At 44.0% G+C, this 14,122-nt stretch overlaps 1 protein-coding gene across 1 annotated transcript in view; it reads right to left on the bottom strand.

Moving 5' to 3' along the window:
* LOC144168007 (sodium- and chloride-dependent glycine transporter 1-like) overlaps positions 1 to 14,122 on the bottom strand; it is a 103,162-nt gene that overhangs the window by 31,847 nt on the left and 57,193 nt on the right. The window contains exon 13 of the mRNA XM_077697106.1: positions 4,957 to 5,118. Coding sequence (XP_077553232.1) covers positions 4,957 to 5,118 — 162 coding nt within the window. The remainder of the gene's footprint in view (positions 1 to 4,956; positions 5,119 to 14,122) is intronic.

Genomic DNA, 14,122 nt, shown 5'->3' with positions numbered 1-14,122 from the left:
AAACAACTTCCTCAAGGTAAGTTGGCACTCTTGCTTTTGTTATATTAAGCAATGCTGTGCTATGAGTTAGTGTTGCAGCGTATGACGGTGGTGAGTGCTTTGTTATAGCTGAGTAAAACTGAATTCTGCACTTTGCAATTGGCACATTACATTCACATTTTGCACTCGCCAACTGTTTCTGTGTATGCTAAATATGCCGGTGCCCAAGCACTGAGCCAGTGTTGGACTAATGCAAACAGTTGCTACAGGAACACCTGCCACTCGATGGGACGACACTGTGACCACTGTACACTGACAGCGACTTCATTGAATAGCAAGCATGCATGCCGGTGATCGCTTCTTACAGGCTTCATAGGTACATAGCTATATAAGCCGTTGTTTATGGCCCAAAACGTCCTCAAGCAATCAATATTACGTTCTGTTTCAACATGTAAAGCCATTATACCGTCGCATATGTATATTTGTCCCTCCCTGTCTGGTACGGCTTAACGAGATCCTACTGCAGGGTATTACAGAGTATTCATTTTACTGCATTGTTTTTACCTGTAGCTTCAAACACCATGCATCAGGCACTGAAAGTATTCCACAAGTTTGCATGGTTATGGGAGGTCACAGCGATTTTGAGTGCTTCTTGTTCACGGCGCGGAATGCCCGCAGCTGATGAGCAACCAAAACGGGCTGTGTTGTGCTCGCGGGAATTGCCTAGCAGACGACGGTTGCACTGGCGGGACCATCCTGTGCATGCGACCTGCCCTCACTTGTTTCGCTGCTTTCTACCATGACAAGGTGCTGAACCACGCTCTGGTGACGTTCCCGCAATATTTAAAAAACTCGCAGGCTGTACACACATACTTACTGCTGAAAAAATATTTTTATTTGGCTTCGGCGCTATCGCGCTCGTATTGTCATCGCAAGCGTCGTGAAGAACCGGACTAGGATGGAGCAGTGTGCTCGTACTACTCGGTGCGGAATCCTGATTTCCCATCCGTTTTAAATGGCGTATCACATGAAGGGTTCTAGAGAATAAGATGTAAGGCGATTCCACTGCTTCGCGTATTCATCCATTCCATCCGTGCAGTATTTGCTCATTGCAGCCACTAGAATCGGACGCCAACACCAATTCTGCCCCGGAAGGAGCCTCCGACTCCGAAACCGAGACTGATGGCGTGGAAAAGTACGAAGCCTAGTACATAACACAAGCGTCAAGCCTTAAGTTAAGCCAAGTTCAAAGATCACGAGTTTACGTCACACAATCAGCTCCATGGTGGTTGAACGATTGCAGCGCCAGTGCCCTCTCTAGTTACATTAGTATGAAACTCTATAGGGTGCGGTACTGTGATGCCCAAATGCGTGGCATTTACGGCAACATTTATATCTCCTACAAGCTTAACTAGCTTAGTATCATTCGAAATATTGCCTTCAATGCGTACAGAAATCTAGAAATGAAACTCTATAACTAAAATATCAAGGAGAACACACAAAGATTGACGCATGGCCTAATTACAGTGGCAAATTTCCCAAATATACCAAGAGCGTGCCATTATTGAGCCTCCACGACCGGCATTCTACAATTACGCGTGTTCTGGTTCGCATTTTCGTGTTTGCATTTTATTTGTACATGACTGTACATTATTATTGCTACTAATTCGACGCAAAATTTCTCGAAGCATACTTTCGCAGTTGTGTGACACGAATATACGCATTAGTACGCAGAAAAACACGTTTTAAAGGCAAACTAACCTGCCTAAAACATTTTGAAAACCACTCAATCACTGTCTTTATAAAAATCCCAAAAGGAAATGAACGCGCCACCATGGCCAAATGGTACAGTACGACGCTACGCCACGAGTGTGCGCCCAGCCCTCTGAACAACATGTGAACCCTGGAGGCCCCAGCTGCAGCAGGTGTTCTATACGGAGCACATGTACCACGAACAAAGAGCTGCGATACAGGGTTCCAAAGTTGATTGCGTATCTGATGGCGTCGTAGCAGTTGTAAAAACACGGTAGCCTTCGGATACACCTGCCACACAAGTCCTCCACTGCTTTCCCACTTCTGCCCATCAGGCGCGTTCTTTCCACTTTCGCTGTTTTCACCATTAACGCAATTTAGCTTTAAATCAATTCAATTTTTCCGCCTTCCCACTGTTCACGCGCAATAAAATGTTACTCTCTTTCTGTTGTGCCTGCTTTTGTTGTGCGCGTCGTTATTTCTTCAGTCTGATGCGTAAAAAGCAACCCAACGCCCATTCATAATAAAATATCGCTCGTACTCTACAATTTGTCGCTCAGGTATTTTTAGCAATTTTGAAAGGTCTTACCGATATAAACTTCGCACTTAGCCTGCTATTTGAAGTTCTTTTTGGCCAAGTACGGGAACCAAATGGCAGACAGAAAGCCCAAATATTTTTAATTAGGTAGAAAAAAAAGACAGTCGTCTGTAAAGAGGTCCCTTAGAAGCACTCGGGTGGTGTGGTTTCCAGCCGTGTCAACGGTCCAGCAGAAGGAGAGCGTCAACGAGGGTTTGTATGCAGCGGATACTTGACCTCGCAGGACAATTGTACCAGACCCCCCCCTCCCCCATCGGTTGACTGAAATGAACGTGCTTGCTTCCGCAAGCTTCGTTTTCCATGTACCTTATTATGAAACGTCACATTGAGAGTCGCTACGGTGTACTATCTTCTGCCAGTTAACTTGAGGGAGGGCTTGCTGCGTAGAATTCAGGGCGAGGTGCAAAAAACTATTCCTTTCTGTTCGTGAGCTTAGGGCATATACTGTAGAGTTATGTTCTGATTTTATTAGTAGTGAAAATGGTGTCGGTATTCGCATTTCTCTGTGATTTCTGGTTTCTGGGGTATCAAGAGGAAGGACGTGATAGTTTTGCTTTGCAGTGTCTGTAGTTTAACTGCGTGGTCCGCGTTTCATTTATTTTAATTTCATTTCTTTTACCCTGAGAGTAGGATATATTATAGAGGGGAGGGGCTACAATGATTAACAAAATTACTACAGAAACAGTGTTTGTAACAAACATTAGAACACTTTTATAAAGGACTGTAGAAAACAGAATTCAAGTATGCAGTGGCGAATTCACTTTTCGCTATTTAAAGCATCTCTGAAATAAATATGGTCTTAATGAAACAATAAAAGAACACTAATGCAAATTGCTATAAGAAATGCCTTCGGGCATTCAGTGTGAATTTTGACCTATTTATAGCATCCCTAAAATAATCCATTAACACATTTAAGGAGCTCGGTCGATGTTTTTGACGTCGACCTTTTTGAAGTTTTTAGAAATAGTGGTGAGGAATGCGTGACCGCATTAGAATGAGGTACATCCGCATTCTGTGAGTGATCTCGGTGAGCGGATACGCAAGGTGCCAGACGTATCCATGAATTTTGCAACGCGGAGTTATGGGGATATATTTTGTGAGAGGCAAATTCATGAGTTTTTTCGGTGAGTGTAGAGGTTTGGAATGCACAGTTTTTTTTTTAATTTGGGCCATGCTAGCTGCTCTCTGATAATTAGACTAAAATGGGCTGCGCGATTTTGTGCCGCCTCGACTGGATGTATTCAAGTCATGTTAGCCGAATCGCAAATAGAGGAAGCATTAGCTTACTTATACGGCTAACGTACGTAACGTATAAAAGTAACTTCACTTGACTACAGTGGTGCCTCGAAAGTTTTTTTATACTCAAAACCCTGACACTCTCTCCAGTGATCAGGTATAACATAATAAACCGTTAGCCACAGATTATTGTTGCGAAGCACACCTACGTTGAGATTCCACCTCCATTTGCAGTTCCGTAATCTCCCTCCCGGCATTCATTAAAAGAAAGAAATGAATGACGGGAACGGACGGTTTCTGCTAGGCTCTTGGAGGTTTAGAGCCAATATAAAATAAACAAACATTGCTAAAAACCATAAATATTTTTGGAGCAAAAGCTACTTCTAGCAAAAAAAAAATCCTTGAATTACAAAAAAACCCAGGAAGGTGAGTGCCGTAATGCGCGCAACATATCACGCATAAAATATCAGTAGTTCTGTCCTTTACAAAGGTGGCACACCGGAGCTAGGCATCGCTTTGTTTACAACTTATGATGGCAAACTAGTGCAGTGCGATTCTGTGCGATCTGTGGCTAACAGATTATTGTTGCGAGGCACGCCTACGCTGAGATACCACCTCCATTTCCAGTTCCGTAATCTTCCTCCCGGCATTCAAATAAAGAAAGAAATGAATCACCCATTTCTGCTAGGCGCTTGCCGGTTTAGAGCAAATATAAAATAAACAAACATGGCTAAAAACCATAAATATTTTTGGAGGAAAAGCTACTTCTAGCAAAAAAAAATCCTTGAATTACAAAAACCCACGAAGGTGAGTGCCGTAATGCGCGCAACATATCACGCATAAAATATCAGTAGTTCTGTCCTTTACAAAGGTGGCACACCGGAGCTAGGCATCGCTTTGTTTACAACTTATGATGGCAAACTAGTGCAGTGCGATTCTGTGCGATCTGTGGCTAACAGATTATTGTTGCGAGGCACGCCTACGCTGAGATACCACCTCCATTTCCAGTTCCGTAATCTCCCTCCCGGCATTCAAATAAAGAAAGAAATGAATCACCCATTTCTGCTAGGCGCTTGTCGGTTTAGAGCCAATATAAAATAAACAAACATGGCTAAAAACCATAAATATTTTTGGAGCAAAAGCTACTTCTAGCAAAAAAAATCCTTGAATTACAAGAAAACCCATGAAGGTGAGTGCCGTAATGTGCGCAACATATCACGCATAAAATATCAGTAGTTCTTCCTTTGCAAAGGTGGTACACCGAAGCTAGGCATCGCTTTGTTTACAACTTATGATGGCGAACCAGTGCAGTGCGATTCTAATTGCGCACAACGCGAAGCCTGGGAGATGTACGCGGTTTTTTAAAGAGGTACCGAGTTGTGGGTGCTTACGTTTTTGTGCTTCCCGAGTTCGCTGGCGACAAAGGATCCGATGAGAACCACCGCGACAGCCATGATGACCACTTGGTACACAGTGCTCCAGTCGATGAACTCTTGCTGCGCCGTCCTCGCGGTTGGGTCACGTGCCACGGTGTGAGTGTACAGTCCTATACCCTGCAACGAACATGCACATCCACGTGCGATAAAGCATTAGTATCCGAAAATTTTGGACAGCGTACTTGAAGCAATAGAGCTTAATATCCCCTTCAAATTGGTTTTCGCATTACGTCGCCGAAGCTTGCACTGCGCGCGCAATGCACACGGCCGCGTATTCAAAATTTTGCCTTCAGGATGTTTTAATCTTCATCACTAATTCCTTTAGTTGCGGCTGATGCTTCCAATACCAGTTTGGTAAAGTGAGTCAGGAGGGTTGTGGCTTGCATGGTGCTTTTGCTGACATTCAGAAATTAGTTGGTGAATGCTTAGTAGAGTGAAATGCAGGGAGCCGCTCTTCTAAATTAAGTGTGAGGCAACACTTGTCACTGTCTAAATAATCTTGAAAGTAGCGAGGGGCAGTTACTGAACTAATGGATAGTAGTTTGTGCAAAACCACCGTGAATGTCAACAAATATAAGTGCTACCCAGTCGTCGATGATTGGTGGAATTACTGACATTTTGCTTAAAACTGTTTGGAATATTTTAAAGTGGACTTTCTGTAGAGGAAGACGCAGCCTGCACTCCCAGACAATAATATTGTAAGGTGTAATGGTGCATCTTATATAGTGAATTAGTGTCGCAGCCCTCACAGCGCCGTGTCCCTTACAAACGTGAGGCAACGACCAATGCGTGCGCCTTGTTTTCCTGTTAGAAATATTTGTTGTGCAGTCAAGGTGAACACCTTCCGCTACTTCCGTTCTTCAAAACTTTAGCCATTTTCTCACCGTGGATCACAATCCGCCTTGCCTTTTTCGCCACCTACTCGGCCCTGGAGTAGCTCCACACTTCAGTTCACAATGCACATAAAAATCTAAAAGTGGCTACACACCTAAACATATGCTCAACCTCCACTGACGCCACCTTCACCTGACGTTACCTCAACCGACTAGGGTCGACATAGCCGCATCGGCAGAGCCCCTAACAGTCAACGACGCTTCTTGTTCTGTCGCTGTGTCCGCTGACCGACATAAAAAATATACTTACAGGCCCCATTAATCACGAACAGCATTATTTACTGCCCCTGTGCAAGTTGTGGTCCTGGTTTGATGCGTTACTTTGCAGGATTTACCGCTGAACCTTCTCCCTATTCTCTACCTGCCCACATAAGAGAAATATCAAACTTTATTTAAAGTGGCCTATGTTCGGGCCACCGAAAATGGGGTTCTGGTGTGCCTAGAATGCGTTCAGGCGGGTATTCCGTAGGTGTCAGGGCCCCGCACGTGGGCAATGTGCCGGGAGAGGCGAGGCCAAAGGATGGGGGGAAGATCGGGCAGCAGAGCGGCCCAGCTTTCCCCCGAGTATAGAATGTGGGATAGTAAAAGGTGTGGATGAAGAAAGTAAGAGGATAGAATGTCGCGAGGACAAGTCCAGTAAGGGCGTTTAACGTCGGGATAGGCACCACACACCTCACAGTGGGGCGTGTCATCTCGGCTCATTATATAGTGAAGAACTAGGTCACAAGGGAGGGAGAGAGTCTGAGCCTGGCGGATGTAAGTGCCTTCGCGACGTGTGAAGTGAGAAGTGGGAGGAGGAAGACTGCGGCGAGAACTGCGAAGGTCCTTCAGCTGTTGCTTCTGAGCATTGCGAATGGCGGCGCGTTCTTCCTTAGGGCTGTAGTCCAGGGACGAGGGTTGAGGGTCGCTCGGGTTTCGAATCGCACGAGGAAGGGCATGAGCCCTTTCACTCCCTACAATTCCCTGGTGCCTGAGGACCCATTCTAGAAAGACATACAGGTGACTGTGGGCTGCCACGTAGCATGTAAGCTCGTATGAATGTGCGCAGGTAAGGAGTTGCGAATTCTCGGAGGGCTCCTTGACTATACGTGCAGATGGTAATTTGGTCAGTTGGATGGGTTGCAGCATGATTGAATCGGCAATGGCTTGAATTTCAGCAGCTGTAGAAGAAGGTAAATTACAATGTTGATGGATGATCTCTTCACGCGGACCTACTGGGACAGTTATGGATAAGTTGTCGGTAAACGTGGCGTCTGTGTAATATGTGTCAAGTAATGGGAGGGAAAGAAGGAGAGCTCAGCTTCGGTGCCGGCCGTAGTGTGAATACTGGTCCATGTGACGCGGGTTGGGTTTGTACATTATTGTAGGAATTGTGTCCCAAAGTGAATCTTCTTTTGGCAGAGGAGATAAGTGAGACGTGGCAAACCGTATATCAGCCAGGATGGTGAGGCGTTGGGTTGGCGTCAGGAGCGTGTGCTCTTCGGCAGCCATGTGCGCGGCTACTTTCTCCTCAAGAGTATTGCGCAGGGCCGTGTCGGCAAGGAGATAGATCGTTTGGGGCATACTTGGGCATACCGAGCTCCATTCGTGGGCATGTCCGGATGGCGATCTCCAATTTATTGTTTTGAGTTTTCGTTAGTTTAGGGTAGGGAAGGGCAACAAGACTACAGAAAATATAGTTTCTTCTGCGATCTTGAGAAGCTCGTGTTCTTTGAGGCCTTCATTGTGGCGTGTGACTATACGAAGCGTGTGATTGATGAAATTGATCTGTTTGATAATACGTTTGGTCCATAGTGTGCTCTTCCCATCTTGTTTCCCCTAATAGTACACCAGTCAAACCGAGGGGAAAAGGCGTAACTGCCTCTGATGCTACATATTGTCACAGTCAGGAATGAATCGAGCTTGTCGCAATTTAGTTTATTGTGGTGGATTGGACTCCGCAATTAAGTACTAGTGAACAAAGTTTAAAAATTATAGAAAGCGACATGTGCGGTTAAAAGTAGGCGAAATACCGCGTCTTACGTCGTAGGGATGACTTCTCCAGAAACGATACAATAAAGAGCATTTCTGGTCAAACCAAAATAATCTAGCTGTGTGTCAAGCGCGTAAACCTTTACCTTCAACTAAAAAAATCGTACCAACGTAGCCTAGCAAGAAAGAGCAGACGTTCTGCTGTCAGGAAAGAATAGAGCGCTGGCTCGTTGCAGATAGGTGCTCGCTACACTGCAAAAACCATGAACAGAGCGTGCTTCACATAAGTGCGCGTGGATGCAAATGTTTGGGAACACAGCCACAAATCATCGTGAAAACAATTTTTATGTAAGGTGTTTACATTGAGAAATAACAACAGTAAAAACGTAAGCGTATGCCTCTTTCTTGCTGTCTCCTTGACACAAAACAAAGCTGATATTTTTATCCGAATGATTACAAGTTCTGAATGTCTAAACCCTCGCAGTGCAAACAGTCACTGACCGTATACACTAAACCTTTTTACAACCCTTATTACCTAAAAAAGGTGTAGTATATGTGGAAGAAGTATGTGGGGAGTAAAGGCCCTTTTTCGCAGGTTTCAACAATCTAATTTGTAACTTTATACCCTTTTTGTGTGGCAGAAAGGCTGTTGACCGACTGCAACATCCTTGGTTTTCTGTAGGGTGTTGAAAGTGTTCGGTTGCAAAATATCACAACGGATCTGGGGGTACACCTAGCTTCTTCCAGTGTTGCTAAGTTTTGCTATGTGTTGCTAGGCTTTGCTATGTTTTGTCAGGTTGTGATGTTCTTGCTAGGCTATAGGCTAAGTGGTTAGTGTTGAGGTGAAGTTAGCCGGATTTTGCGAGTCTTTTCCAGTGTGTTTCCCGCACTGACGTCGGATCCAAGGGGGAAACAAGCTGGGTCGAACCCCAGCTTCGCTGTACCACTAGAACAAGCGGCGCCGTTTTTTGCGTGTTAGTATCCCCAAAAGACTCTTACCCTTGAAATGTTATAGTAAGAGGTGCGCATACGCACGCGCCCCTTGTGCTTATACTCGAACAGGTGTGAAAGCCGGCTTCACTGTTATAATACCCTGTTTGCGGTGATGCATCCTTCACAAACAGCACAGTTTTTTTTTCATGGTATCTTTTTTTGCTAACGCCACCGAACCTAGCTGAAGCTTCAACAGCTCCGCTGGTAATACGTTATGCCAATTCATATGGTGTTAAACATCGTGAGGTACAAAACATCCGCTGCCCTTGTAAAAATGTTCAAGTCCACCCGAGTAAGCGGGTATAGAGTACATCCAAAGTTAGAGGAGGTACTTTAAACACTTTTTCTTAGTTGGCCATTGATTTCCAACTTCTTAATCGGTAGCTTTATACCCTTGTAGGGAAATGGTGTTGATATAATGAACAGCCTTCTTGGTTGGTGTTGAAATGGTGTGGAATAATAATTTGGTATTCAATAATATTCTGTCAATTATTGAACATACAAACCACCTCACGATTAAAAAGTTTTTGGAAATCTGCATGCTGCTCACATAAACGGCATAATTCAAAACTTAGCGCTAAAATATCTGATTTTTGTGACCAGTCCAACGATTCCCGCACAGGACTTTCCCCTGGGGGCTATAAAAGCAAAAAGAGCGCATGTTTTTATAAGTACGCACTCGCTCTCGCCATGCACGTCGTTTGTTTTCTTGCTCAATTCATTTGTGGTTTAAGTGTGACTTGTGCGTGTTGAATGTGTCTATCAAGCCCCGTTTTCAGCCAATCCACACTGCCACGCGTAGCTGCACCACGCATACCTTATTTTAGGGGGTTAAGCAACCTTACACCGTTATTTAGGGTGTTCACAAAGCACACAATTTTTATCCTTGCACTCTTTTAAAGCCAAAACACCTCTAAATATGTGTGCCATGGGACAGGATTTTTTAATCCTTTTTGGCCAAAAAAAGCGTAAAAAGTGTAGTGTTTACCATTTTATTCACTGGCGCAATTCTTTAGCATAGAAGCTTCAAGTACTAATCATTGAAAAACTGCAGTGACTTTTTTCTGATTGACACACTACTGTAAATTTGGAAGGTGGATTTACTAATACTGTGCGACAAGTGACAACAAAAGTGAGGAAACCTACAGAACTAGGAACAAAACACACTAAATTTTAGAGGTTAGAATAAATTATTCGGAAAGACTTCGGCACCATATCTGAAATCAGAATAAGATTGCACAATCATTTTCTACAGAACCAATTGTCTACGTTCCTTCAATATAATTTTGACGACTCCTATTGCTACTGAATGGTTTCGCAAATGGTCCTCGACTTGTGCGCACAGTGTTCCTTATGGTTTGGATGTGGCTCTGTACATTAAATGTAGTGTTTCAAGGTGTTTATTTCTAACGTTAATACAGTTGCGTAGCGGAACTCTCCGACCGATAGTTCCAGGAAAGGTGATAAAGATTGCCATTGGTAATGTTTTAGCAATATCGATTCTACCACTGCGTAGCAGGGGCTTAGCCAGGGGGCGTGTTTCAGTGTCAACCCCCCTCCCAAACTTCTGCATGCAGCTAAATTACGGATATATTGTTTGGGCACCCTGCGCACTCTCTATTTTATTTTTTATTGTCCCGCTTGCGTATGAAATATATCTCTGGCTACGCCACTGCTGCCTACACTCGCTAGTTTTACAATAACTGAGAATTGGTATTCTGGGTACAATGAATTGTGAATTTATTTTTATTATGAAAAGTTATTTTTGCTCCGATATTGACAGTAGAGGCGGAACTGTAGGTAGTTTTCAATTCCCACGTAAAACAGAGTATAGCTGTTTCGTTTATCGTTAGTGATTGGCTACTGTAGGCACACTTACAACAGGTGATGTGGACGGTGCAGTTTCGTTGACACACGCTGCATTGGACGCGCAAGTGTGTGATTTTTCATTATGAAACAATCTTCACGCCCCCCTAAACACCACCAAAGAGGCCCAATATGCTTGCGGCAGTCAATTGAGTGAAATTGCATCATAAATCATGGATCATCTTCTGAACATGAACAGATAATAGAAGAACAAAACCTGGTAGTCAGGAGACAAGAATAGCAGTCCTGTTCTTACTCGAATTGCTGACCTAATTAAATATCCTTTGCCGTGCAGTCCAACGGTGTATGTGCAGTCGATGAGGCACCTCATTGTTACGTGCAATGGTTCTCGCGATCAACTATACCGGGATGAACTTTTTCGCGGATCTTTTCCTCCTCCGCGATTCTTAGTAGCCGTTCACATATAAATAGAGACACCATAAATGAACCGCGGCTACCTGTTCTCATTTTAATCTTTTCTGAACGAAAGCCTGTTGCGTCTGAGTAGCGGTAGTACAAGGCGATTCTCGCATGTTCCAATGTACCAATGTGCATGCAGGATGTTAAGTGATAGGTTGGAATATTACCACCAAGCACCAATTTAAAGCTTTCCTCATCGTTAGCGATAGACAAACTAAATTCCCAATTTTTGAAAAAAGACAGACGTTCATTGTCCATAATTCTTGCTGAAATTTTCGTAAGCCCTTAATTCTTGTGCATTACCTGATGATTTGAAAATTGGCAAAGTGGCACCATTCTTGCAATCTGGTGATAGACACAGCTCCCTTAATTATCGTCCAATATCATTACCAGCCTCTTTTGCAAGCTGTATGACCATATCATTGACTGAAGCCTGGTTATATTTGCTGAAAATAACTCCTTTTATTACGTCCGTGCCGACACAAATTATGAAAATCTGTTTTCTGTAAAATTCAGTTAATTTCGTTCCCATATGACCTTTTATACGTTCTGAACTATGGGAATTTTGTTGATTGCACCTTTTGGAACTTGTCCAAAGCGTTCGACTTCGTTTGTGATCCCGTGCTCTGTCAAAAGCTACGTAACTTAAACATTAACCCCAGAATTCTGAATTGAAAACTATTTAATCGACTGATCACAGTTCTTTACAGCCAATGATTATGACTGATCCTATTGACCTCTGGGGTACCTCAAGGTTCCGTGCTCGGCCAACTCTTGTTTCTCACTTACATCAATGACCTGTATAACGCCATTACTTCTCAAATCAGATTATTTGCAGGTGACTGCGTTTCACGCAGAGTGATTTCTTGGGATGCTGACTCAAACAATGTAGTCTTACCTTAATGAAGTATCAAATTAGTGTGACACTTGGCAAATGCGGTTAAGTAGTTATAAAAGTAAAATATGAGAATTTTTCGACGAACAAATCTTGCTGAAACCCTACCGACATTAAACACCATTCAGGGCGAACAACTTGAAATAGCCTCTACTCACAAGCATACAGGCGTACAGGCAACAAGAAAGTTATCCTGGGAGACACATGTAAATTGTATTTTAAACAATCCAATCCGAACTGGGTATCTGCGATGTTAAGTCTTATGCCTGGTTCAAACTTAAAACTTGTCCTTTATAAGACACTAATTCGTCCTAAACTGTAGTATGCGTGGATACAGCGCAGGACTACGTTATTAACGCTTGAGAATCAGTGCAAAGCCGTAGTGCGCGCTTCATTTTTTCTAATTACGCTCGCAAGGCCAGTATCCCTTCAATGAAACGAACACTAAACATGCCTCCTCTTTCCCTCCGTAGAATACCGTCACGAGTTAATTTGCTTCATATAATCTAGCCCTCTTCAATACACAGCTGACAAAATGGCCGCGTATCTGCTCCTTTGGTTACAACTGTTGCCGAAACACAACAGTCCACTGGCGCCCCTGCTAAATAAATGCCCCCCTTCTCTTTCCCGCTCACATTTCTAGCTGTTCATCCTCCGTCTCATTCCTCCCGAGATAACAGGCTAGAGGTTAGCTCAAATGAATTTTAGTTTACCGCGTTCCACTGCTCCATGTCGGCTGTTTCGATGCCAGCGCTGCCGTACGGCGGAGACGCGCGTGAATTGAGGCACCCTACTACAACGTTTATAAAACCACGTAGCGCTACTGCATCAGCGCTCGTTTCTTTTGTTGCTATTGCCGTTTGATTTCTTAAATGCCTTCAGGAGGTAGCGCTGACAACAGCAGGCGACGGTTTTCGGGCGTTGATGTAGTATTTCATTTGCTATCGCAAAAACCAATCATCTATAAATGTTTTAAATAAAGGAACACTGCAAATACCCCTTATGTATTGATTATCTGGCTTATATTTGCGTAATGTTTTGTTCTTGTTCAACAACGTTGACAAGTATGAACACTGACACCGGACCTAGACTTTTAGATTTGGCTGCGGGTATATAAGACTAATGCGGAGCATTCTTTTCGCTTTGGTCGGGTGGCTGAATCGACTCACAGACAGACAGACAAAAAGACAGACAGACAGACATGCAGACAGACCAAATTTTCTGCGTCTAAGTAGCCCAAGAAAGACTATCGCCTTTAAAATAAACTTCATTCTAGGCCGTCATACATATCGTCGCGGATATGTCACCCTTTCAAAGTGAACTTCCCTCATTGCAGTACTGATCTGCGTTTCCATCCCATCGATCATAGCTATAACATCAAACGACTGCAACCGCATGCTAGCCACGATAGCATCACCGATTCGCGCGCATTTTGTTCAACATTTGAACGACATTTATGTGCTTTGTAGTAGTGTCTTTCCGTGTGGATATAAACAGCGGAGCTGTTGTACGGGCCTCAAGTTCGGTGTTGCGAGAAGAAATACCAAGAAAAAGCAGAGCGCTCGTGACCGCGTGCGTCGTGGTGACCACCGAGCGTTCCAGGCACGTGCAGTGGCTTAAAAAAAAAGATAACACTGGCAAAAACAACGAGGAGCGCGAAAATGCCGAGCGCTTGAGAGTGCGTGCCTCACGGCGACCGCCGAGGCCGCGGCTTGCGCAGTGGCTGTAGCAGAAAACGAAAACAAACTCCAGCACGGTCGTCAACGCTACCGCGCATGTAATGTTTGGCATGGGGAACACGACGATATCCATGGATATGACGATGACTACTACTAGCATAGTGGAATGCGAGAACGGAAAATGTAAATAAACAATTTCAAACTTGTACAAATCCGCGGTGATGTGTCCTTCAGGGCTCTCGTATAAAGAAATTCTGCAGCTTCGCTATGGTTGAAGCCTTGCGCAACTTAGCGCAAGCTTCGCCAGTTCAGCTGCTTGAAGTCTACAGTGTTGAGTATGACTGTGCAGCTACCACTCGCAGCGAAGAAGACGATGACCTCTTCGAGGCATATGACGAAGAATA

This window comes from Haemaphysalis longicornis, unplaced genomic scaffold, assembly GCF_048455015.1.
Source record: "Haemaphysalis longicornis isolate Haplotype H1 unplaced genomic scaffold, Haemaphysalis longicornis Haplotype H1 scaffold_2, whole genome shotgun sequence".
NCBI lineage: Eukaryota > Metazoa > Arthropoda > Arachnida > Ixodida > Ixodidae > Haemaphysalis > Haemaphysalis longicornis.
This window is presented reverse-complemented; position numbering and strand designations above follow the sequence as displayed.